Below are 27373 nucleotides of genomic sequence, written 5' to 3'. Positions count from 1 at the left end.
GGGTGGGAGAGACCACTTCTCACTAGTGGGGAATCTAGGAAGTGTCCATGGATGATGTGGCAAGTAAACCGGACCTCTGGATGCAAAAAGATGGAGGACAGAGGAAGGCATTCTGCAGGAGGTAACAGAATAAGGGAAGGAACGGAGGTGGGAAAGTCCACCGTATGTCAGTGAAAGAACAATAGTCTTATTTGAGTGGATCACACAACAACGTTTATTGAACACCTAGTGTATGCCCGGAACGGGGAGGAAAAAAAGAAGAGAGAGACAATATTAACAACAGGAAGACAGCCAGACAAGGTCTGGGGAGCTCGGCAGGCAGCAGATTGAAGTCGTAATTCCGGAGGTTAATCTAGTTACCGAGCAGATGAACCAGCGTGGGTAAGAGGAACAGGCTCTCAGAGGAGGACGGTGCAAGCATTTTTTTTTTCTTTTTTTTTTTTTTTTTTTTTGCGGTACGCGGGCCTCTCACTGTTGCGGCCTCTCCCGTTGCGGAGCACAGGCTCCGGACGCGCAGGCTCAGCGGCCACGGCTCACGGGTCCAGCCGCTCCGCGGCATGTGGGATCTTCCCGGACGGGGGCACGAACCCGCGTCCCCTGCATCGGCAGGCGGACTCTCAACCACTGCGCCACCAGGGAAGCCCCCGTGCAAGCATTTGTATGAGGCTTTCCGCCTCTTCTGCATTCTTCCTCTGGTCTATTTAAAGCATCTCTCCAGAAGGGAGTGTAACTCCAGAAAGACACTGGGCTCCTCTTTAGGGCCAAACTAGGTGTTTGCATTGTCAAAGGGGTCAGTGAGCCTCATCAGATAACTAAGAAAACGCTTAATCTGACGACACACAGTCCCCAGCTCAGGGGACCACCAGGACCCTGACAGTTTGCTGACCCCTTCAGTAATCCAATGCGGTCTAGCCAGCAGTAGCTCACGTCTCCTTGTGGGGAGGATGAACACCTGGAGGGGCTCTGCTAATGCTCCACCTTGGGAACCATCACAAGGATGTGGGTCCCGTCAACCGCACCTCCAGCGGCCACGAGGAAAGCACCTGAAAGCATGTCCCAGACCACTTTTCACAGAGCCCCTGTGTAAGCCAGAATGTCGCCCTTGAGCTTTAACTTCTGAATCCGGCTGCCAACCAGATGGTCCCACTTCATATCCCATGGGCCCCTTGGAATCAAGACGACCCAATTACAACCCTCCTAACAAACCAAGAATGTCAGCTCCATGGGGACAGGGACCTGGCTGGTCATTCACTGGTGTATCCCACCCCCTGGAACAGCGCCTGACATATTAAATAGGGGCTCGTGTTGTCCTCTCTTGGCCCCTTACACATGTCTGTCCTCCTGAATTCCCTGCCTGAGTGAACGGTGCACCATTCACCCACACTCACAAGCTAGAAATGGGACTGTCACCTGGGCTCCTTCCCCGCCCACGTCCCACACACCCAGTCAACCGCAAGTCCCCAGAGGCAGCATTAGTCTCATGGTTGGGGCTTTGAAGCCAAACCGCCTGGCTGCTTCTCATCTAGGTCCTGTCACAAATGATGTGACCTTGAGTAAGCTTTTTAACCTTAGTCTCGGTTTCCAAATCTGTAAAATGGGGTTGATGTTGATGGCGCCTACCTCATAGTTACTGTCCGATGAACTGAGTTAAAATATATAAAGGACTTAGAAGGGTGACTCACAGGCAGTAAGGACTTCATAAATATTAGCTATTATTATCCCAACTAACCTTCAGGAACATCTTATGAATATATCCACCCCTTCTCTCCCTGATCTCTGAGCTTGCTCCCTCCAACGGCTCATCCACACTGTCAGCCCTGAACTCTCTAAAATGATCACATGATCCCCTGCTCACCATACAGCCTTGCGCCTGGAGCTAACCGGACCTTCAATGAGCTCCCCCCGTCCCCCTGTCCATGCTCACGCCTCCCCACTCCCTCCTGCACTCCAGACACTGTCCTCCGCAGACCTGCACATGGCCACCTCTTATCCCTCCTTCAAGAATAAACCGAAGTGTCACCTCTTCAAGGAAGCCCTCCACGGCTACTCTACCCAAAATGTCCCTCTCCCTCCCCATCACTCCCCACCCCACTGCCCTGTTTGGCTTCTGTCTAGCACTGACTAGTATTAGAAATCTCCATCTTCATCGGCAGATCTATTTCCACCCTCCACTAGAATGTGAGCTGTCTAGGGTAGAGATTCTCTCGTTTCACAAAGCACCTACTCTCTCGTTAACCCCCTCTACAACCCCAGTGCCTAGAGAGTGCCTGGCCGTGAGTCAGGTCCAGGACTTGGCCACGTTCTCCCACAGGCTGTGTTCACGCTGTCGTGGCTTCCACAACCGCCTACACGTTGCCGCACTTCCTGCTTCCAGCCTTCTGTTCTCAGTTTAGACGCCATGGCTCCAAGGAAGCCATTCCATGGAGTCAGATGCCCTTTCTTAGTGCCTCCCACTGATATCAGAGCTCAAAACTTAGATCTTTGCAACTGTTCCCTGTTAGATGGAGTCTGGGCCCTGGAAGCTACATTTTGTTGATGATCTTTTCCTCAGATTTTTAACAGTTCCTTGTAGATATAATCATCCAGTGATTGTTTATTGAAAGAATGAATGAACGGACAAATGAATAATTACCAAAGAGAACCAAATTCCCTCAGAGTGGACACAATTACCTGGAAATTAGGTGTAGAGGCACTTAGAAGAAAATGTGAGAGTAAATCTTTTAATTTGGGGTTAGGTGATGGTTTCTTAGATATGACATCTAAAGCTCAAACAACAAAAGAAAAACAGATAAACTGGTCTTCAAAATTAAAAACTTCTGTGCTTCAGAAAACACCATCAAGAGAGTGAAAAAAGACAGCCCCAGAATGGGAGAAAATATCTGCAAAGCATATGTCTGATAAGGGACTTAAAACCAAGAATGTGTAAAGATCTTTTACAAGACAAAGACAAGTTAGCAGGTTAAAAACGGAGCAAAGGATCTGAATGGTCATTTCTTGGAGAAGATGTACAAATGCCAAGAAGCACAGGAAACGACGCTCAACATCACTGGTCACTAGGGAAAGGCAAATCAAAACTCGGACACCACTTCCCACCCACTAATGGCTAAAATAAAGAGACAGGTGATAACAAGTGTTGGTAAAGATACGGAGATACTGGAACTCTCGTTTGTTACTTGCGGAATTCTAAAATGACTGTAGCTGCTTTGGAAAACTGTTTTGCAGTTTCTCAGAAAATTGAGCAAAGTTACCACTGCTGAGTTATCCAGCAATTCCACTCCTCGCTATATATGAAAAAGTATGAAAACATATATTCACACAAAAGCCTGAACGCGAACATCCAGAGTAGCATTATTCATAATAGTCAAAAAGTAGAAACAACGCAAACGGCCACCAACTGACGAATAAACAAAATGTAGTACATGCATACAATGGAATATTACCAGGCAATAAAAAGGAATGAAGTACGGACACGTGCTACAACATGGATGAACCTTGAACACATTATGCGACGTAGGAGAAGCCAGTCACAAAAGACCAGAGAGTACATGATCCTGTTGATATGAAATGTCCAGAATAAACACATCTATGAAAACAGAAAGTAGACTAGTGGTTGCCAGGGGATGGAGGGAGGGGGAAATGGGGAGTGACTACTAATACACATGGGTGTTTCTTTACAAGTTGAAGAAAATGGTCTAATGTTAGTGGTGACAGCTGTGCAACTCTTAACTGTACTAAAAACCACTTTTCAGGAGTGAATTTCATGGTATGTGATTTACACCCCAATGCTGACTTACTGGCCTGAGATGTGAAGTGATGGTCTGACCTATGAGTTTGGGAGAGGGATTGAGGCCTGGTCTGTCCAGCTGTCTCTGGGCTTCTTTCTTGGGGAACTGCGTTGTACAGTAAGTCATTTGCCCAGGCGGGGAAGGCCTGCAGTTGTCCCGGTTGGCTCAGACTGTAAGTAAACCCAATTCATGAGGCCAAAAAAGAACTCACAATTGAAAGAACATCCCACGGTTCAGGATTAACAGCAGTAGAGGTGGTATTTCATTCTCCAGGTGTTACTTCTGAGCCTTATTTTGCAATTGGCTCCTAACTCAGTAAGGTAAAAATGTTTTAAAGATAGAGGCCTCCAATTCCCCACATCAGCCAGAGGTGATGAGCCTCCACCCTATTCTCTGTTGTCCAGAGGTAAATTAGCAAGAGTTAGACAGATGTTAAGAACATATTTACGCCAAAATGAGTTTCATAAACTGAAGACAGTAAGAACTCATTCAGAAAAATCACAAAAGGAATAATTTTCTTAATATACGATTCCATGTTATTTAATTTTACATCTAGATAACATCCGAAAGCGTCTTTTATACCAGTCCACCAGTTACGTATGCATTTTGGGAGCACTGCTTTAAGCCCATGAGAAAAGGCTTCTACCTGAACAGGCAAGCTTGAGTACACATCTTCAAATACAATGGGGTCCACTTGGTTGGGTTCAAGCAACACAGACCCTGGGTCTGTTCTAATTCAGACCAGGTCACACCTTTTTAACAAAGAAGGGAGCAAGTGCGTGCTTCATCTCCACCACAGGCTGCAGATTTTGCTCATAATGAGCAACGCTCCTGCTGCCTCTGGTTTCCTTAACTGCTCCCCTGTTCCAGGCTGGGATGCAATAAATATGGTAATACAAAGAGGCAAAGATGATTAAACCCTAGCTTTCTTCCCGCTTTTCCTTTCTTATTTTGTCAGGAATGTGCCACAGCCCCTGTAAGGCAATCCAAGGTCTGTTTTTTATTAAAATATACAAGGACAGCTGAGTTGAAATAATCCTTAATTATTAAGGTTACAATGGAATTGCAGTTTTAGAAAAAGAAAGAGCCTGTGACAGCAACTCGAACGCTCAGTGAATCTGTTACACTGAGAGATGTAAATGGAACTCACTGCAGAAAACCATAGCAGCCAGAATGAGGGTTTTTCAGTGTGAGTTCTTGGTTTGGGGGAGGACAAGTGGCCTTGATGATGTGGGAAGAATCGAGGACAAGTCAGTATTCATGTCAGAAAAGCTCTCCAGGGGAGAAGAACAGAGCAAATCAAAGGCCTCATGGTGTAGTAAAAGCAGCATGGATTCCAGGGTTGGCCGGAGCCAAGGCTAGAAACTCAGGAGCATCACTTATTCACCTGTGACCTTGATCAAGCTATTTAATAACCTCTCTGAGCCTCAGTTTCCTCATCCATTTGCAGGAGTAACGGCACCCACAGGTGTGGGATGAAGGTCAAACACAATGACCTATCCTTGGCATCTGAACTACACGAATTAATTCTTTTCGGTTTTACATATATATGCGTGACTGAAGAGCATAGATCTTTTACCTGTTCACAGGTTCTACAGTTCTTGCTGTTTTTCTCCCTGAACTTTAGCGAGGTAAAATTGACAAATAAAAATTGTATATATTTAAGGTGTACATTAAATACTTTGAAAACATTACAGGTGATATTTTTATACATGTATACATTGCGAAATCATCATCGCAATCAAGCGAGTTAACACATCCACTGCCTCACATAGTTACCATTTTCTTTTCCTTCCTCCATGCGATTTTCTTAAGTCTTACTAGAACACTAATGTCCAGGCCTTTAAAACCACTATTTATACTTATCACCTCAAAAATACATACCTGGGGGGGAGTGAGGATGATAATGAGAATCACAGGAGTAATAATAATGTCTACACGGTCACCCAAAATGATGAATGAAAATAAAAATAAGAAAATGATACTCAAAATGGTAACTTTTCAAGAGCTCAGACTCTGAAGCTAGACTGACTGGGTCCAAACCCGGCCCTGCCCCTCCTCTCTGTGACCCTGAGCCTTGACTTCACATATGGATCCTCAGTTTCATCATCTATAAAATGGGGATACCAGTAACCACACCATGGGACTACATGAACATTCAATGCATTCATATCTGAAAAACACTCAGAACACAGCCTGAGGTAGAATGAGAACTACCTTCCTATTTGTTAAATAAATAAAAGACATAAATGTTTCACATCGATTACCTCTTTTGATACTCACAACAGGGCTCTATGAGAGGCTGGGGGGCAAGGCAAAGCTCCAAGAAGTACAGTGACTTGCTGGTTCACCAGCTCACAGATGGAAAGTCCAGAATCAGAACCTACTTCTGGTTTCTTTTACTTAAATCCTAGGTTCCTCCCTTCAAAACCTGGAAACTGCTTCTATAACAAGTTTAAGCCTGAATAAGCAATAAGACAATTAGAGGCAGACACTGGTCACGAAGATGCTGTTTTATCCTCTCTGTTCTTGAGGGGCACGAGTAAAGCTTAAAAAAAAAAAAAAAAGGACAGGTGCGCGTACACACACACACACACACACACACACACATACAAAACCCCAGCTGTTTGACATGTAAAGTAAGGCAAATCACCCAGCTTCTTCCTGCCAACAGGGCTGTGGAGTAACAGTTCAGTAGATCACCCCAGCAAACGAATATTAAATGTTTACAAGCTGGTCCACCTTCCTGCCCAGGAGGTAAGCACTTAGTGACTAAGTGAATATATATACTTTTTCCTCTGCTTACTAAAAGCTCGGTTTCCTTGAAGAGCAGCTATACTTCCCGGTTTATCTGCAACTGGGTTTGGAGTTACAGGCATCCCCCCAACTTTTCTTTAAATAGTCTCCCATCTAGGTGACACAGACACATATTGTGCTATTTTCTACTAGGTAAACCTTTGCTCACATTTATTTTGTATTTATTTTTCTCATCCTCCTTTTTTCTTCATCATAGAGGGTACAGAGTAAGATGACCAAAAATATAAAGAGAAAACAAAACCAAGATCATCTGTATTTCTACCACCCCAGACACAATATACAAGAATTCCATTTTTCATGTATGTTTTGCTATTCTTTCACCCCCTGTAGTATTTCAACCATGTATATGTGTGTCTGTATGCATGCCACACGTGTGCATGTATTTATATAGTGGAACGATGTTATGCATGAGTTTTTGTGTGTGTGTGTGTGTGTGTGTGTGTGGTTTTTTTTTTGTTGTTTTTTTTTTGCGGTATGCGGGCCTCTCACTGTTGTGGCCTCTCCCGCTGCGGAGCACAGGCTCCGGACGCGCAGGCTCAGCGGCCATGGCTTACGGGCCCAGCCGCTCCGCGGCATGTGGGATCTTCCCGGACTGGGGCACGAATCCGTGTCCCCTGCATCGGCAGGCGGACTCTCAACCACTGCACCACCAGGGAAGCCCTATGCATGAGTCTTTGAACTGTGTTGTCACTCACCTCATATCATAAAATATCACTTGTCCATGTTATGACATACTTTTTACAACCAACTAAGAATATGGTTTACTATAAGAGGACATTCCATTATTTAGACTTTAAGTGTTATTTGAATTTTTATGATTATAAGCAATATTTTGCAAGAACTTTTTTCTGTAATTAGGATTATCCTTTTAAGACAGACTCCCTAAAGCAGTCATAGGGTAAATGTCTTGGTCATAATACTATGAACTTTCTTTCTAAAAGGTTATAGCCACTTTTTAGTGCAAGCATCAGCATATAAGAGTGCCCATAATACTTTTACTATCTTTTAAAATATAGTGTGCCCACTGTCACTAAGCATGCTGCAGAAGCAAAACGGATTTGATGCGATGAAGCAAACCTTAAATGAAATTTTGCTAAAAATCTTGTCTGGAAAATAAATCTAATTACTGTAATTAACAGTGAAAGCCAAAAGAAGCGTCCTGCACCACTATATTAACATTAGGAAGGTACTCCATTTGTCAAAGTATTTTATAATCAAGTACTAGTTAATCCTCACAGTGTGCTTTGGAAACAATGAAGCTATTTATAGCTGGACTTTCTGAGCGGAATGTCTTTCAAAGGTCCTTTTGTCTTGATATCTCAAATCATTGTCACCAGCATATCAATTCACAGAATAATTCTCATCTGTAGAATTTCGAGGATGGGAGGGACTTAATTGGCTATTCGGTCCAAAGAGATCAAGTAGTCACTGAGGTGGGGTGTGGAATGTTCATGCCACATACTGAGAATTTACTTTCTTCTCAAGTCCCCATGCCTCCATGAAAGCATGGCATGCCATCAGCAGCTGATAATAAAACTACTGCTATGTTTTTAAATTGATTTATTATTTTATTTATTTATTTTTGGCTGTGTTGGGTCTTCGTTGCTACGCACAGGCTTTGTCTAGTTGCGGTGAGCAGGGGCTACTCTTCGTTGCGGTGCGCGGGCTTCTCATTGCAGTGGCTTCTCTTGTCGTGGAGCGCGGGCTCTAGGTGCGCGGGCTGCCGTAGCTGTGGCACGTGGGCTCAGCAGTTGCGGCGCACGGGCTTAGTTGCTCTGTGGCATGTGGGAATCTTCCTGGATCAGGGCTCGAACCCATGTCCCCTGCATTGGCAGGCGGATTCTTAACCACTGCGCCACCAGGGAAGCCCACTACTGCTATGTTTAGATTTAACACCTTTGTGCTTCGGCTACTGTAGAAGTAAAAGTTTATACTCAACCGGATTCTTACGATTTCAACAACTATTGGAATTATTTAGGTTTTATGACCTTAAATGTGCCATAATCGAGAAAGAGCACGATTACCTGGAATGGTGCAAATACTCTTCTCTAAAGAGTGGGCTTTTTTTTAATCAGGGAGGGACCCGAGTTCTTTAGTGGAGACAAGGAATAACACATAAAGGCTGAGAACCACTCATCTGATTCAATGCTTAGCCTACAGAATGCCTGGTTTCAAGGGGCAGATGAAGGCTGCAGAACCGTGAGTCTCCAAAGTGCACAGAAGCCGTGGTGTTGGGAAAGGGCCCCTCTTCATTCGGCATTCCCATCTCCTCCTCCGATGTACAACTGAAATCACAGTGGCGACCCGACGGAGCTACAAGGAGGGCCTGAGCACCCCTAGCAGTAACTGATCCCGTAATGTGTCTGTCGGTTGTTCACCTCTCCCTGCTCCAGGAGGCAGTGAATCTGATGTTCTGCTAACCTGCCAGCTGACTGCAGGAAGGCCGGGGGCCCTGCAAGAACCAGCCACGTGAGTTCAGTACAAACAGCTGAGCTAAGAAGTGTTGTTTTCAACCAAGTCAGTTTTGGGGTGAACCGATTCCCAGCAAAAGCTAACCGATATACAAACTAAAGTCTCAGGAGCGAGCTGATGTGCTGAACATCACTGAGCTACACGGCGGCCGGAATGTGAACTCAAACTAAATCTGGGCTAGTAAGTAACTGGTTGAATTAACACTCTTCAGGTTACTTATTAATGCAGTCTCCTAGGTTCACTTATTAAACAAGCCAGCACTTACTGAGCATATAATACATGTTAAGTACTCCGCTGAGATACTGGGAAAACAGGAAAAATAAGGCACGGTGTCTGTCTCCAGAAGCCCCAGATTCTACTACAGAAGATATAACATGAATATATAAATAAATTACAATGTAATAAATATAATGATAGAAAGATACACAGGGTATTATGGGCTGGTAGAAGGGGAGCCCCGACCCAGGCTTCCGGTTAGAAATGATGCCTACACAAAAGCTTCAAGGATAAAAGGAGTTTGCCAGACTGGGGTGGCAGGGAGAGGCAGGGGGAGGGGAGAAATGGGCAGAGAGAGCAGCAAGAGGAAAACAACAGGCAGGGCGCACCTTGGAGAGGGTGGGGACCTACCAGCACATCAGTGCTACTGGAGCGTGAAAAAACAGCGAGGAGAAAGAGAACACTGCTGAGAATGACATCACATCCTGGATGGTCTGTGTGCCACAGTAAAGAGATTCAGTTCTCTTCCCTCGACAAGGAGAAGCTAAGGAAAGGTTTTAGGAAATCAGATTTGCATGCCTGAAGCATCATTCTGACATTAGGGAGGACAGGTCAGGGAGACAGAAAGCACAGCTGAGAGTACATGTAGACATGGACTATGACAGTCACAGTGGGGATGGAGGGGAAGGGGTGGAAATGAAAATTACTTAGGAAGGAGGACCTCAAGGCATCAGTGATAGATGGGCTGGCTGGGGGACTGAGAGAGGAAGAGGACACAAGATGAATCCCACTTTCCTGCAGGGTGGGTATGTCCATTTATGCTGTTGACAGATCTGGGTGTAAACCTTTACATTGATCACTGTTCAATTAAACTGTGGGAGCTTTTCATGACTGTTCCTACTGCTAAGAGCCTTCTGGATCTTGCTGTGGTTATCTGATATATTTCCATGCTGTTCACTGCAGCTATGGATGAGCTTCATCCAAACCCTTGGTAAGAAAGCATGTTAGAGCAGAGCCCAAGGACACTGGCTGGAGCTGTAGGCCCAGTTCTGGACACACTCTGAACATAACTAGATATCAATCAAAATAGTGAGGGGACAGAAGAAAAGTGCCATGAAAAAGCATTATAAAAGCAAATGGCAGGAGTTTAACTTGGAGAACAGAGGACTCAGGAGGGACTGTCATTTCCAGGTGGAAGAGGAATCCATCCTTTGTATGACTGTCTCCATGGTGATGCACGAGCACCAATGGACTTCATCACACAATCTACCAGTTGGAAAAGTTCAGTTTGACGTAAGGCAGGACTGTCTAATGGTCAGAAACACCCGGAGGTGGCATGGGCTACACTGGAATAGAATAAGCATCCTGTATTAGCTTGCCAGAACTGCCGTAACAAAATGCCACAACTGTGTGCCTTAAACAACTGGAACTTATTTTCTCTAGTTCTGAAGGTTAGGAGTCCAAAATCAAGGTGTCAGCAGGGTTGGTTTCTTCTAAGGTTTCTCCCCTTGGCTTGTAAACGGCTGTCCCTCTGTCCTCATCTTCTCTTCTAATAAAAACCTCAGTCATACTGGATCAGGGCCTACCTATATGACCTCATTTTAACTTAATTACCTCTTGAAAGGCCCTATCTCCAAATACAATCACATTCTGACGCCCCGGAGTTTAGGATTCAAACAGATACAATTTAGGGGGACACAATTCAGTCCATAACACAACTTGTCAACAGGGAAGTGTAAATGGAGGTATGGTGAGTGTCAGGTAGGGGAAGGCAATGAAGAAACTGAAGTAGCAAATCTGGAGTGTCCCTGAAGGTCCCTTAAGGTCTAAGAGCTACAATTCTAAACATTGCGAGAGGGCCCCTCATCACTGCTGTTAAACATTATTAACATGATAATCTCCCCAGGGTTTCAGACAATCATTACATTTTCATGGCAGCTTAAATGATTGATGAGAAATGTTGCTTTTATTTAACCCTTCCTGGAGGAAAGGCACAGGCTGACAGCTACACACGTGAGCCCGCAGAGGACAACAGTCACGCTTACCTGTGAAACAGGACAGACTTCACCAAGGTGACAACATCCCGGCTGGCGTTGTATCCGGCACAGACAATGGCAACGTGGATTGTCTGGGAAGCAAAGAAAGCAGGGGGAGCAGTTAGATGGAGGAAGAGGACTTTGCTGGCGCTCTGGACCGCACGAAAAAGTGCCCTTATTTCTTGCTGGGATCATTGGGACACAAAAAGCATTGGCGGCAGCTGTGAAGAATAACTCGAGACAGTTTTATGAAGGCCTTTTTAATCGGTTTATGGAGCTATCATCATTTGCAAACCATTAAGGCTCTTTTCAATTACATTTTGGGGATGAGAGAAATGGCAATTGGCTTGAATAGGTAAACAGTGAGTCCCGTGCCCCCATGTCTGCAGACCGTGACAACTGGTAACAAGAGAAGAGAAAGTAATACGCCCTGAAAGGATGAACTGACAATCGGGGATCTCAGACAGAGACGTGGTGGCTCAGAGTTTGGGAAACGTTCTCACAAGATGTCTCAGGTCAGGGGTAACCTGATAACAGAGCAAAGGGACCAACAAACACCTATGGGCCCCAGCTGGGATGCCATTCAAGGAGCCGAAGACTGGCAGAATCAATGGGACGAGGATGGGTCATCTCATCCAAGCACTTGAGAGCATGGGCCCCAGTCTGTCCATTAACCAATCACTGTAACATGAGGGGCATGACACGTGTCCTGCAGGATGTCACGGAAGGGAACTATGCCACGTGCAGAAATACAGCACACTGCAGTCCACTCATGACAAAGACGTCCTCAAGAGCTAAGCTTCCCAGACGGGGTGACTTGGCACCTTGGTGTGCCGTGAAATGAATTACAGGCGACGAAGACAGTCATCTCTTCAAGTGAGATCTCCAGGCTACCAGGCAGGGCTACCCCTCAGGCTTGGCTGCCCTCTGCTGCCAGCAATTTTTCCTATTCACCTCCCTGTACTATACAATCCACATCCTCTGTGGGAGCCACACTTGACAAAGATTGGAAAGTACTGCCCTAGGGCATCCCCTTTAGGAAGTTGCCCAGCCTCTCTCAGAACAGCTGGAAGAAACGGGGCGTTCCTGCCTCTCCATGTTGTCCTTTTACCAAAGCACAGCCTCCCTCGAATTGAAACCTGCCTACTAACACCCACTCCAGCCCCGCTCTGTCCTGGGAGTACTGCGGAACCAATATGTTCCCCAGGGCACCCAATACTGAAACTCGAGGGAGAGGTCTTGATAGGTGCCTCTTTGTTTTCAGAACCACACACATGGCCCTTCCTCCCAGGGCACAGCTCCCAGACTCCCTGCTATCCTCATGAGCCACTTCCAAGTGCAGTGCAGTTCTGACATCCTGGTCACTGCCACACAGGCTTCCCCAGACCTACTTTCAGCACCGTGCCTCCTGACATCACCAAGGGAAGTTTAACCACCTCAAGGATAAACCAGCCAAGAGCCTGGAATGCACTTCCAAGACCGCTTCAACTCCAGTGAGCTTCACTGCACCTTGGCTACCCACTCTCAATGCCAGGAGCTGAACCTCAGTGTCACCCAGATCCTCATTTCGAGAAATCCTGAAATCACGGGTTCACCCGCAGCTGCGGGATTCTCAGAGCCTCTCACCCCTGCACCTGCCCCTCTCCCCGTCCTGAAGAACCCCATTTCGCCCTGTGTACCAGGCCCTACCCTGTCTGACCCATCTTCTGCGCCCTTGGCTCCCTGACATGTTAAACCCCACACTCAATACACAAACCCCGACTCCTGGATCAGGGCTACAGGGTCCCTCCTCCAGATTTATACCTGGGGATCAAGGAGGAGGACGAGGGAAGATAAAGGAGACGAATAATCACCACTAAGAGCTAATACTTATTGAGCAAATTATTACATTCCAGGTACTGCACTTAGCACACAGATTGCCAGATTTAGCTGTACAAGGCAAGTACAGTGTTACTATTTCAGTATTATAGATCAAGAAACAGGCTGAGGGATGGGACTGGAATTCTGCAAAAGAGATTCTTCACCCTGCTGGTGGTACATCAGCAACACACAAAAGATTTAAAAAATACACCCTGTGCCCCGGCCCCATCTCAGACCAATTAACAGTCTCCTATGCTCAAGATCTTAAAATACCCTGCTGGGAGGCGGTAGTTCTCAACAGGGGCTAATTTACTCCCCTCTGCCTCCCCCAGAACGGGCGTCCATGTCTGGACTCATTTTTGGTTGTCACTCCTGGGGGTGTGCAGGGCTACTGGCATCCGGTGGGTGGATGCATGCCACCAACACAATGATGCTGTGCAAAAGGTCCAGGTTTTCGGGATGGGGAGGAGGTGGGGGAGGCTAAGATCTCACGGGGCACCAAAGCCACCTTTCTCAAACTCATTTCTGCACGTCTCAACTTCTCCACCTGTAAAGTGATGACAGCCCCTCTTATCTCCGGATAATATCTCCAAAAGACTCGGAATCAAAGCCTGTAATGTGGATGCAACTGTCACAGTTTAAATCATGAAGGAAACGGATAGGGAAACGCCTGCACGTGGGAGACATAACCAGGGCGGGGATGAGAATGGTAAAAGCACGCTGAATCAGGCTCTTTGGAATTGCAAATATTTAAACACCTGGCCTCCTCGAGATGTCAAACTCTGTCTTGGCTTCAGGGTTCAGGGACGTTTTCAAATGGGCCCATTAAACGTAAGCACAAGCGTGCACATTCTCAAACATTTTACATAATTTTCCAATCTCTTTAGTTTCATCCAGTACACCTGCCACCATGAATAAATTCATCCTCTGGAGCCGCGGCGGCAGAGTGCTGCTACCCAGGAAAGCAGAAAATTGGAGTGTCACGAACACGCGCTTGGAAGAGTTCGGGGTGGTCCCAAATTTTGTGGGTGCAGAAGCGAGTGGCAGCAGTGAGGCAGGGCTTGGGGTAGGAGCGGAGACAGTCCGGGAACAGGGATGAAGGTTCCTTGAAAGAGCAGGGGTGCACACATGGTCCTACCGTGAGAACTTTCTGGTCTGAAGCTATGAAGTCCAGGTTTTCATGTTTCTCAACGTGGTGGCTTGAAGATGGTCACAGATACATGGACATTCCGACTCCCAAGGGGAAGGGTCTAAACATCAGATTCTGTGACCACTGGTCCACTTCTGCCCTGTACTTGGTAGATGTCATACTTGCCTTTATTGGTCAAAAAGTCTGCCAGTAGTGTGACGATGCTCTTCGCTCCTCTAGACTCACTCTCTGCCCCTCTCCAACTGGCTCTGGTGCCCCAAGAGCCTGATTTTTTTAGACCGAATTAACTGGGTTCCTCCTGCTTCTGGTTCCTGGTTGAGTTTGGTCAATGGGAGACCCTAGCGGGAGTCCAAAGGCTCCCCTCTTTATGTCCACTTCTTGCTGGGTTCCACAGAGCCTCCTGCCTGCACCTCTCGGGCCCAGGGGTCGTAGTGACTCCCTCGTGGGAGCTGTACCACCCTCGCTGGTTCCCCTTAACCCTGCATTAAACCCTCTCCACCTCTTTTGTGAGCGTCCCCCCGTTTCCTGCCAAGACCAGACCAAATTCCAGTGATCCTCCCTCAGCACCCCATTTGTCCTGGTGGCTGGAAGGGAACCACAGATGATTTTGGAGCATCCACAGATATATCACCGATCCCTAAAATAAAACAAGGCAGGAGAGCAACTTGAGAATGGATAAATTGTAGTTAGAGATTTTAAGGCACTGGCAGTCCAGCGGTTAGGACTCAGTGTTTTCACTGCCGGGGCCGGGGTTTGATCCCTGGTCAGGGAACTAAGATCCCACAAGCCGTGTGGCACGGCCCCCCAAAAAAAAAATTTACTTAAAACCAAATTTTACGGCTCTATACAAAAGTCTCAGACACAGGGACCACAAGGCTCTTTCTAAGGAAGCCAGTAAAGCTTCCTGCTCAGTTACAGTGCCACAAGCTACACCCAAAGATACAGGTTAGAGTGCCAGAGCTAGGCTCTCGTTCCCGATGCCACTGGGGTCAAGTGCGTGACCTTTACTTTTAGGGCCTGCAGGAAGAATTCAGACACGAGCAGAGTGTTTTTGGAGACTGATGTGCCAGTCACTGTGCTGGACTCAAAGGATCAAAACGTCAATCAGCCTTCATCCCCCGGGTCAAGTGAAGAGAGACGAAGAGCCAACCAGACAACCCCAGCAGGGACGGCAGAGGCTTCTGTGGTGGCAAGCGCGGCGTCCCTGCCCCCAGAGTAGCCAGCAGCACCCCAGACCGAGCAGAGGCAGGGAGAGCTTCCAGGAAGAGAGGGCATTCTAGTAATGAGACCAGGGCAATACTCACTGCTGCTATTCAAGGTTAGCAGGGATTTATAACTGTGTGCTTGCCAGTCTCCATGTAACCTGAAAGAGAACTGCCCCCCAACAGGAAGAAATCCCCATAGGGCAGAACTAATCAACACTCCAGCCAGCCATGTGTCTACCAGCGACCCCATGAGCAGCGGCCCTGAAGGCCAGGCATTCTGCCTGGGGGCACAACGCAGTGAAAGCATCTCATGACCGGGAGCCTTTGGGAGTGGGAAGGGAAACCTATTTAAATGCTGGCATATGTGCGGAGGGGCTGGGGGAGTCAGGCTCTGCCCAGATTCCGGACTGCAGCTGCTGGAACGGGGGGTGGAGAGGCAGGACCTCCCAGAGGACAGATGCTCCCATGGCAGCCAGGGAGAGGCACACAGCTGGTGACAGAGGCAGGAGCCAGTTAGCTGGGAAAACCCAACGAGAGTGAAGAGACCTGGGTCTGAGCCATAACTTCAAAGCTGAGTCGCTGTGTGACCTTGGAGCAGTCGCTTAACATCCCTGAGCCTCTCTGGCCCACCTGTAAAATGGAGATCAAACCGGACACTCCACTGTGTAGCTGGGGGGATCAGACAAGTAAGTGCAAGTAGGTGCACTACTGAACTGATGCTCGTTCATGGGACCGACTGCATACACAGCATAACGAGAAGGTGTTCATCATCCCCTGGCTTTAACCTCCTCGTCTGTAAAACGGGGACATAATACTACTTACCCTCAAGGGGTTGCTGAGGGAAAGTGGTCCTCAAAGTCTAACGTGCATCAGACTCCCTGGAGGGCTTGCTAACATAGAGCGCTGGGCCCCGCCTCCTGAGTTCCCCATTCAGGAGGTTCAGAGCAGCGGCCTGAGGATCCCCCGAATCCAGGTGACGCCGATACTGCTGGTCCAGGGACTCCGCCTGAGAACTGCTCTGTGTGTAAAGCACTTTGAAGAGTGTCTCCGGTTAAACACTCCACAGATGTCAGCTGTGACTATGTTGGGAGAGGAGGAGGGGTCTTCGCAGAGTCTGTTTCCGATACTCTCCCAGGAGGAAGCACCACCCCAAGACAAGCAGAGGCACTGCTCCCGCACAGCCACTTCAGTCTCCCACCGCCTTGGAATTCACGACCCTTCCGGGGTGATGAAAAGGCCAGGGGAGGAGAACACGGGATGCAGCTTCTCCTGGGCAAAAGCAAAGCCCTGGAAATCAGGACAGTGGCCCAGCTCTGCCTCTGGCCACCTGGGTGCCCTTGGGCAAACGACCTAACCTCTCTGATCCTCGGTGACTCCTTTATAAAAAGAGGGACTTAGAAGTTCTATATACAGAGCTTTCCTAATACCCAGGATTTTCCAAAATTCAAGAGGAAGGAAGTGAGAGCAGATGAGTAACTGGTACAAGGCCTCAGCCAGTCAGCGGCAAAGGGGTGGAAGAACTCAGACTCCTGCCATTCGACCCACACAACTCGGCTCAGTAACACACATATGTTAACTATTAAATTTTTAAAAATATATTGCTAACATGCCGCCTAAAATAATCTTACAAACTGCCCAGGCTCTACTCTCTCGGGAAACCACTGACCGAATTCTGTCTATTCCCTCAAAATACTGATCCACCGACCCAGAAGACAAAATTATTTCAACCCTGTAGAAAACAGAAGGAGACCCCTTCCAACTATAATGGAAGCCAAGTCATCAGGGGCTGCGCAGGGGCGCAGGTGGAACGCAGGGCCTACAGGGCCCGGTGAGAGGACGGGATGGGCCAACCCTCCAGGGGGTGGTGACTGCGTCCTCCGTGGCCAAGGCCCAATAAATGGACAACAAGGGAATGATCTCCCAGCATCCCCACCGGCATATTCCTGGTCTGCTTTAGGGTGGGTTTTCTTGTGTTATGAAGAGCATGATAAGCTGAGGAATCAGAAGCCCAAGTATTTCGTGGAAGACATGTGAAAGGGTGAGACTGATTTTTGGGTGGGTCAAGAAGAGTTTAATTATTAGGGTAAACCCATGCCTGGGGCAGGTGGGTTGTCTAAATATATAGCCCCGTATCCAGCACAGTTGACATATATCACAATCCCATCTATGGGGCCAATGGATGACCGGCCTGACCCCAAAAGTCTACACACCTTTGCCAAGTACTCAATCATTCTACAAGCGTGGACTGAGCACCTACTATGTACCAGGCTCAATTGTAGCTGCTGGGGATACAGCAGCAAGTGAAGGAGACTGAATCCTTGCCCCCCATCACGGGACACAGAAAATAAACAAACAAAGGCACATATAATTAAACTATACAGAATGCTAGACGATGATGAGTCTAGGAAGAAAACTTAAGCAGGGGAGGAAGAGCGGCATGTAGATAGGCAGCTGGTGAGAAGGGCTAAGATTTTAAAGTGGGGTTGTCTGGACAACTCTCCCTGAGAAGGTGACACTGGAGCAAAAATCGGACGTAGGTCAGGAAATGAGGCCTCTGGGTGCCCAGGCAGAGTGTCCCAGGCAGCGGAAACAACCCTGAGATACCAGGCAGCCGCCTGTGGAATAGGGAGCTGTGGAAAGGCAGCCTGGGAAAGACGGCAGGGAGGAAAGCTGGAGTCCGTGAGGCAGCTCTCCTAGAGTTCCCAGGCATCTTAAGAACTCGGCTTTTCCTATGTGTGAGGAGAGAAGCTACTGGAGGGTTCAAAGCCGAGAAACAGCACAATCTGACTTAAATTTTAAAAGGATCACTCAAACTGCCAGTTAAGAACAGATGCTCTGAGTGGGCACATACCTGGGGCGGGGGAGGGGAGCAAGCATGGAAGGTGGGAGCAGGGAGAATAGTCAGGAAGCTACTGCAATAACCCAAGCGCAGTGGACTCCGTGATATGCTGCCTGAGGCCCCTTTCATGAGGTGTGCGTTGCCCCACTTGCTAGGAACAGCCTCCTTGCCAAGAGCTGCCTTTTTGAGGGTCGGCCCCTTCCCGGGGCAGCTGCAGCCAATGACCCTCCCACGGCACCCTCAGTGGCTGGCCCCACGGACATGCCTTCATAGATGGTCAGCACGTGAAACTCCATCTCTGGGTGTGCTTCACGGCACATGAAGCTGGAGATGGAATGGGCCAGGGAGGTAGTGGTGGGGGTGAGAAAGGGCCAGACGGCATCCTAGTTCAAAGTCCTTCATGACCAGTTCACAGTCGGCTTCTCCAGTGGAGGGAGCAGGCTATCACACACATTAAGATTTACAACCGGGGATTCCCTGATGGCGCAGTGGTTGAGAGTCCGCCTGCCGATGCAGGGGACACGGGTTCGTGCCCCGGTCCGGGAAGATCCCACATGCCACGGTGCGGCTGGGCCCGTGAGCCATGGCTGCTGAGCCTGCGTGTCCGGAGCCTGTGCTCCGCAACGGGAGAGGCCACAACAGTGAGAGGCCCGCGTACCGCAAAAAAAAAAAGATTTACAACCTCTGGCGAGGATGTGGAGAGTCCGGAACCCTTGTGCATTGTTGCTGAGAGTGTAAAATGGTGCAGTCACTAAAGACAAGAGTATGACAGTTCCTGGAATAATTGCAAACAGCATTACCATACGATCCAGCAATCCCACTTCTTGGTATATAACCAAAAGAATGGAAAGCAGGGCCTCAGCAACATATTTGCACACCCTCGTTCCCAGCAGCTCTATTCACAACAGCCAAGAGGTGCCAGCAACCCAAGCGTCCATCGTCAGATGAACGGATAAACAAAATGTGGTCTATCTGTACAATGAATTATTTATTCAGTCTTCAAAAGGAAGAAAATCCTGTCGCATGTTACAACATGGGGAACTTTGTGGACGTTAAGTGAAATAAGGCAGTCACAAAAAGACAAATACCCTATGATCCCACTGATAAGAGGTATCTAAAGCAGACCAATCGCAGAAACAGAAAGTAGAATGATGGTTGCCAGGGGCTGGAGAGAAGCAGAAATGGAAAGTCTGCTCATTGGCAACAGAGTCTCAGTTTTGAAAAAGTTCGGGAGATCTGTTGCACAACAATGTGGATATATGAAACATAACTGAACCGTGCACTTGAAAATGGTTAAGAAGAGAAATTTCATGTTTTGAGGGTTTTTTTTTTTAACCAAAATTAAAAGAAAAATTACAACCTGGATCTGCACTACATGGTCTCACTAAGCCTAAGTTTCCCTATCTATAAAATTAGGATGCTTAAAATGATTTCTTAAGCTAAGGTGTGTCAAGTTCAATGCCGGCACCTAATACCTGCACAATTAATGAAAGCAGGTCTGATTAACATCATTACCGTCAGCAGTCCTGCCTCCACCTTTCACGCTGTTCACGCCATGATCAAGCTAGATGATGCACTGAGCTTTCTTGCTTCCATGATGTGCCCTCGATCTAGGACGCTCTAGCACCTCCCCGCACCTGTCAAACTCTCCCCCATCTTTCAAGATACAAGACTACCTTCAGGGACTTCAGCTCCCTCATCTACAGAAAAGGGGTAATAAATCTGTCAACTTACAGGGTTGGACAGATTAAGTAAGATGACTCATGATTTAGAGCCTGGCATCCCGTAAGTAGTAGATATATATATCAGCAGTCATTATTAAATTACTATTATTATTATAAGACAGTTTATAATAGGCTGAAGGCTCTAAATTTGAGGCCTTGAACCTGTTTTTTTCTTTCTGTACGCACTGTGTGGCTTATGGGATCTTAGTTTCTCCGACCAGGGATTGAACCCAGGCCCTCAGCAGTGAAAGCACAGAGTCCTAACCACTGGACCGCCAGGGAATAACCAGCTTTGAACCTTATGTATTCTCAAAAGCTAGGCATCAGGTTTTTCCCTTCTGCTCTCACTTCTACTCCTCCTCAAGTAAGAACTGAAACAGTCTTTCCCTTACTGTTGAAAGGAAGGCTTTCAAAGATGCCCAATCCCCTCCACTGTTGAATGCGGGCACTGCCTTTATCCTCTCTTTCAATACAAGAAGGCAGAAAACCCGGGAATGTGGAGGTGAGCCACTAGCATCATCGTCTGGGCTGTGGTAGCAACTGTGTAACCTTAAGTAAGACCCTTTATATTTCCCTGCTTTAATTTCATCATCTTTAAAATGTGAGGGCTGCATGGGCTTCCCTGGTGGTGCAGCGGTTGGGAGTCCGCCTGCCGATGCAGGGGACACAGGTTTGTGTCCCGGTCCAGGAGGACCCCACGTGCCGCGGGGTGGCTGGGCCCATGAGCCATGGCCGCTGAGCCTGCACGTCCGGAGCCTGTGCTCCACAACGGGAGAGGCCACAACGGTGAGAGGCCCACATACCACAAAAAAAAAAAAAAAAAAAAAAAGTGAGGGTTGCATCTTTATTTGTTGTCATTGTTCTTAAGGGCACATTTTCAAAGGAAGTTTTACAAGAGGGCACAATAGATAAAGCAGATCAAGGCAGCCCTGCTTCGGGGTAAGCACAGCCAGGAGGCTGCCAGAGAAAGGGCCCCTTGCCATGGCCGTGGTGTGGAAGCCAGCCCAAGACTGACCCCAAAGATCCCTGCCAGGTGAGAACCATGCCCTGTGCAGCCCCTCCTACATTGAGGGGAGTATCAGTGAGTCTGTGTGACCAGTCGAACTTAGCAGAAGTAACGGTCCGTGACATCCAAGGCTAGATCATAAAAAAGACTGTGGTGTCTGCCTTGTTCTGCTGGATCACCTCCTCTGGGGAAAGCTAGCTGCTACACCAGGGGAACACTCAAGCAATCTTAAGGAAGTGAGGCCCCAGCTGGGCCAGTGTGCCAGCTTGGAAGCAGATGCTCCAGCCCCAATCGAGCCTATAGCTGATGCAGCCCCAGCAGATGTCTTAACTGCAACCTCAGGAGAGATCTGGAGCCTCAATCTCCAACTAAGCTGCTCTCAGATTCCCAATTTTCAGAAACTATGAGATAATAAATGCATGTTGTTTTAAACTGCTAAGTTTGGTAATAACTTGCCCTGAAGCAATAAATAATTAATACACTCAAGGAAGGTACCCGAAAGACCACACTGAGAGCTAGGGTTCCTGAAAATCACTGCAGAAGAAGTCCTACTAAGTACCTTCCAGTACAATATCCCCTAGTTCCAGGGCCTGACATTTAGCAAGGATATTTTAATAGATTTACATCCTTTGAGGAGCCCCAAAGACAACATATGAACCTAATGAAATGTGTATCCAAATGCCGTAAGAGTATCTTTCAACAGCAACGTGATGTATGAAAAGTTTGCGGGCAAACCCTTCCACTGTGGAGTGATTATGGAAAGACCTTGAAGGTGAAGTCAAAACAAAGAGGTAGATCAAAATTCTTGGAGGTTTGTCATGGGTCCAGAAAACGCAGGTAAGAGGTGTCAAGGTTCATAAACATAAAACCTAAAGCAAAACGGTAAACTCCCACTGAGCTGACAAATGCGGTCACAATCCGGCAGGCACTTTAGAACAACCCAACTTCTTTTTAAAGGACAGATCCTTGCTTAGACCCACAGAGGAATGATTATCCTCATAAGGCTGCCACAGCCCCCAAGGTGAAAGATGACCTCCATATCGCGACTGTCACCCAGAAGCCTTCTGAGGTGAGGCATCTGCCAGGCACAGAATAAGGACTGCAGTTCTGAGCTGATGGGAACACGGGTCCCAGCAGCTCTAATTTATGAAGTGTCCAGCACAGTGGTTCAGAGCACAGGTTCTAGGAAGCAAACGGCCAAGGTTTAAATGTGAGAGCTCCAACTCTTCCAGACAGTGTGACTTTGCAATAATTATTTAACTTTTCTCAGCAGTTTTCTAATCTATAAAAGGAAGAAAGTATGCTATGCAGATTAAATGAGATATTTTATGTAAGCTTTAGCATGGTGTCCCCTACACTTTCAGGGCTCAATACATGTTAACTTTTATTACTATTACGTTACTATTTCATTTTGAATGAAGTTCAAAGCATGGAATAGAAGGAAAGAGATACTTACTTCCTCAAGGGGTGGTCTGACATCAGACAGTACCATTCACCTGGCTTTCACAATAACAATATCAACTGTTGCTGTTTTAATTCTTTGACGTTCTTCCCATTGAGGGATGGGATGTGTGCTCCTTCTCCCTTCAAACTAGGTGGGCTTTTGTGACTGTTTCAACTAACAGACTACACTGTCAACAAAAGTGACACTATGTGACTTCTGAGGCCAGGTCATTAAAAGTGCTTCTGGGGCTTCCCTGGTGGCGCAGTGGTTGAGAGTCCGCCTGCAGATGCAGGGGACGCGGGTTCGTGCCCCAGTCCGGAAAGATCCCACATGCCGCGGAGCAGCTGGGCCCGTGAGCCATGGCCACTGAGCCTGCGCGTCCGGAGCCTGTGCTCCGCAACGGGAGAGGCCACAACAGTGAGAGGCCCGCGTACCGCAAAAAAAAAAAAGTGCCTCTGTTCTGCCTTGCTCGCTGGGATACTTGTACTTAAAGCCATCGGCTGCCATGGAAGCAGGTGACTGTTCTGGAGCCGCCATGTAGTGAGGAAGCCCAAACTAGCCATAGAGAGAGACCACATGGAGAGACCCTGAGTCCACAACAGGGAAGAGAGATGCTGGGCCAGCGCCCATTGCTTCAGTCCTCACCATTCCAGCTGCAGCCACCAAGTAATTGTATGAGTCCCCCACCCCCCCACCCCCCCCACCCCCCCCCCCCCAGACCAGAACCACTCAGCTAAGCCCTTCTCAAATCCCTGACCCACAGAGACCAAGAGAGCTAATAAAATGACCGGCATTGTTTCAAGCCATTACGTTCTAGGTGATTTGTTCGGCAGCAGTTGAGAAGTGGAATATCCATAATAAGTCTATGTGAAACCCAAACAAAGTCAGTTTCCCACCTGCTGTCTCATTCATTTCATCCTCACAATTGCATAGGGAAGAACACATTATTATTCTCATCTCATGATAATGAAATAGACCCCAAGAGGGTAACTGAATCGCCCAAGGTCACATGGCTAGTGAGTGGCAAAGTAAAGATTCCTGGTTGGAAACTCGGACTCCGGTTCAGTGATTTCTGTGCTGTACCATAAGCTGACTCCCAGAATAGACCAGAACGAGAAACGCAGCACACATCTGTACACACACAGGCAGAAGCGGAGATCAGAGAGGATCCTCCTGTTCAAGTCCCAAAGGCACAAAGAAAGCAGCCCCTCACGGAAGCAGCATTGTCCTGGCAACAGATGTGTGCAGGAGCACACGGGCTGCTCCTTGAAGGCCACACCATTAGAAAACAACAAGAGGGCACAAGGACTGGCAAAGGCCCCTGATTTCCATCACCAAATGTCTCAGCTGACAGCCCGGGCATCATCTCAGAAGGGTCTTCAGAAATACTTGTCATAGCCCAGAGAAGTTTCAGCACAACCAGATACAATGACAACGTCCTTGGCGACGAGGCCCCGTGCACTGACAGGGTGTCAGGACCAACTTCAGCACTTGCAACCACAAGTGCTCCCATGAAGGGAGGATTCTATTTTGACTCCACCGACTGACATTTCTCATCTGCCTCTATGGCATTTTCCCCAAATTCTTTAAATATGCCAAGCGATGGAAACCGAGGAAGCACACTGCTAATGGGTATAAAGACAGCATCTCAGGGCACGTGTGCCCCCAGAGTAGACCACACTGAAATAAGATGCAAGCAGGTCAGGACTTTCTAATTCATCTATGAAACCTCAAACAGGACCTGGGGTTCATCACAGGTGAAGTCCACCAAAACATAACTTTTTAAGGGTCCAAGACGTAACATAATCAAGACGCACAAAGAGAAGATAAACAAATGGACAAAACCTAATTCTCAGGTGCAAAAGACTAAAAAATAAGTTATAGTAAAAATTAACAAGCTCGGGGTCTTTCTCTCTCAAAGAGCACAAGGATAAAGTGAACCCCATCATTTATTTTCGTTGTCCCTTAAAGCAGTGGTTTCCAAACAGTTTCCACGATCCCAGAATCACTGGGATACATATTTTTAATACTTATATTTTGGGCCCTGTTCTCAGAGATTCTCAATCAGTAGATTCTGTGGTGGGTCCCATGAAAATGCATGTTTGGTATGTAACTCTAATGTATAACCGAGTTCAGTAACTACTCATTTGACAGGGAACATTCACCGTAACCATAATATCTCTTCTCTCTAGGAGCAAACCTCCAAAATGTTAACAAAGAACATGGCTTCTTTAAAGAAAATCTATCTTTTCCAGGCTCCCTTGCAGCTAGGTGGCAGCTAAAGGTAGCAGCTAAATGAAGTTCTGCCAATGTGTTCTAAGAGGAACTGACTGTGAAATTTCTGAGACGTGTCCTTAAAGCAAGCTGATATGCCCCACCTTAACGCTGCTTCTTTCCTGCTAGCTGGAATGTGAATGACAGGGCTGAAGCTCTGAGAGTCATTAAAGACCATGAGATGACCTTGAGAATGCCAGTCATGCCAGCTGGGTGAAAGATAAAGGAAGCCTGCATCCAGGCATGAACATCCCTACACCAATAGCTCCAGACTTCTTACATGCAAACAGAAATAAGATGCAAAGCCACCATTAACTTGGGATTGTGTGATAAATCACAGTGAAATCAACTGCTAGCCCAACTATGCTACTGTTTGCCTAAATTTCTAATATCCACTGTCACCACTGAAATAGTTTGAGGCAGGATCTTGATTTTAATCCGTAACTTACAAACGAAGAAGCCAACACACAGAAAAGTGATGTAACTTGCTCAGTGCCACATGGCCATCAAGGTATGGAGAGGGAACCAGAATTGGGCTCCTGTCTCCCACTTTGAAAGCCAGTGGTCTTTGCCCACACTATTTGGTGGGGTGCTCGGGACAGAAGCCCTCTTTAGAAATATCAACAGGATGTGTGTATCTCAGAAAGCTGAGCAGGGGAAGACAATGGCTACAGAGACTACAGCAGGAAGAGGAATCCTCTGTGTTCTCCCTCTGTTCCACTCGTGTCCTCCCATTTTTTCCTTTTCCTTTTCTATTTTTCACCTCCTTGATCGTAGTTGATGGTTTAAGTCAGCCTGAGTCATAATAATGTAAACACACTCGAAGAAAAGAAGTTCCTCCCTCTGGGCCAGCCAGCACTCTGAACTGATGCCATGACCATAACCTGAGAGCACAGAATCTGTAAGAAATCAAACCAGCCTTCACCCAGGCAGGGAAAGAAGATCCCCAAATTAGGGGTCATCCCAGACCAGCCTAGACCAAGGGAATTTGTTAAAGTTGCTAAGTCCCCAAAGATACAAAACAGAGATCTTCCATTACACAGGCCACTGGCAATGGTTGTGGAAGATTAAATGAGGCTGGGCCTGGCACGTAGTCAGAACCTAATTACAGGAATGAGATCACTAGGCAATTTAACCTAACTCCTGACTTATGCTCTCCTGCATGCACACCACGCCTTGCCTAACCTGTTGATTCTTTTCTTATATAAAAAGAAGCAAGAATGAAGAACTAAGCAGTTAAAAAATGACTAGCTCTCTACCCCTAACAGCCCTTCTAAGAATCCTGCAGGTAGATCACGCAGGCAACATAACATCTGAAGAAAGAGTCAGCCCGTCTGCATGCAATGGAGAATGATGCAGAATCCGGCCTCCTGCCTCAGTGATTCACTGAGATTCTTCCCCCTTTTTCCCCTTTAAAAACTGCCATGGCTGAGCAGAATCTTCAGAGTTGGTCTCAGGTCATGAGGCCACCTTCCCCCCAGATTGCCAGCTCTTCTGATCAAAGTACCTTTCCTTTCTACTGACACTTGCCTCTCAAATTATTGGCTTATGAGCCGCGAGCAGCCAAACCTGGATTTGGTAACAGTACGAATTTCTCTTTGTTTATAATCTCTTCCTCACTTCCCACCTCAAAACATAAGAACCAGAAGAAAGGGAGTTTTGTCTCCTTTTCAACCCGTTATTTCCCAGCACAGAGAACGCTGAGACCCTTAATAGAGGCTCAGTAAATATCTGCTGGATGAAGGATGACCATGCAGCACCCGCTTCCCTGCCCAGGTTCTCTGTGCTCGCCTGACAGACCAGCTCACTGAGTTCTGAATCCTCTCCTGCTTGACAGCGCCTCACTTCATGTTTTTCCTACTCACACATACACTCCTTGTTGGATGTCCTCCATCTACCTTCCTCCTCCTCTCCACCAGCCCACACTTCAACCGGGCTTGGGAATCCATGAGAAATCCTATTATCCTCAGGGGCTCCCCCTGACCATTCCAGTCTAAAATCTCCCTGACCACTGACCTTGCATAGAACTGAGTCTACATCACTCAATAAGCCCCATATCCCCTTACGGCATACTACACAGTATCACCAGTATCACTAAAAACCACATTCACGTGGACAGCATCTTACAGTTTGCAGGGCGTCTGAAGTCTAACATTCTGAGAATGTAGCCAGGAAATGGAATAAACCAGCAGCAGGTAATATCTGCATCTACCTAAAAATAACAAAAATGACCCGTAATTGAAAATATGCTATATACCAGACACTAATTGTGGCTTTATATGGCCATCCCATTTCCTTTCCACAAATACTGCAGGAAGCAGGTATTGTTTTCTAAAGTTTATTGATGAGACACATCTGAAGCTCAGAGAGGTTCGGTAACCTGTCCAAGCACTCACAACAGAAACCACCCGAGCTGGGAAATGAACTCAGGTTTGTCCGTCCCAGAAGGGCTTGCTCTTAACAGGGAGGCTCGAATTCCTCTCCACTGGGGACTGGAAGAAGCAGAAAACGAGTGTGTGTGTGTGTGTGTGTGTGTGTGTGCGCG

General features: G+C 47.3%; 1 protein-coding gene across 3 annotated transcripts in view; it reads right to left on the bottom strand.

Annotated features, from left to right (window-relative positions):
* Nucleotides 1–27373, bottom strand: part of LARGE1 (LARGE xylosyl- and glucuronyltransferase 1) — a 438487-nt gene that overhangs the window by 288075 nt on the left and 123039 nt on the right. For all 3 annotated transcript variants that reach the window (XM_065886982.1, XM_065886980.1, XM_065886981.1), the window contains exon 3: nt 11336–11418. In XM_065886982.1, the coding sequence (XP_065743054.1) occupies nt 11336–11418 (83 nt within the window). The remainder of the gene's footprint in view (nt 1–11335; nt 11419–27373) is intronic.

This window comes from Phocoena phocoena, chromosome 11, assembly GCF_963924675.1.
Source record: "Phocoena phocoena chromosome 11, mPhoPho1.1, whole genome shotgun sequence".
Classification (NCBI taxonomy): domain Eukaryota; kingdom Metazoa; phylum Chordata; class Mammalia; order Artiodactyla; family Phocoenidae; genus Phocoena; species Phocoena phocoena.
Note: the sequence above shows the minus strand (reverse complement) of the source record. Positions and strands in the feature narration are given on the sequence as shown.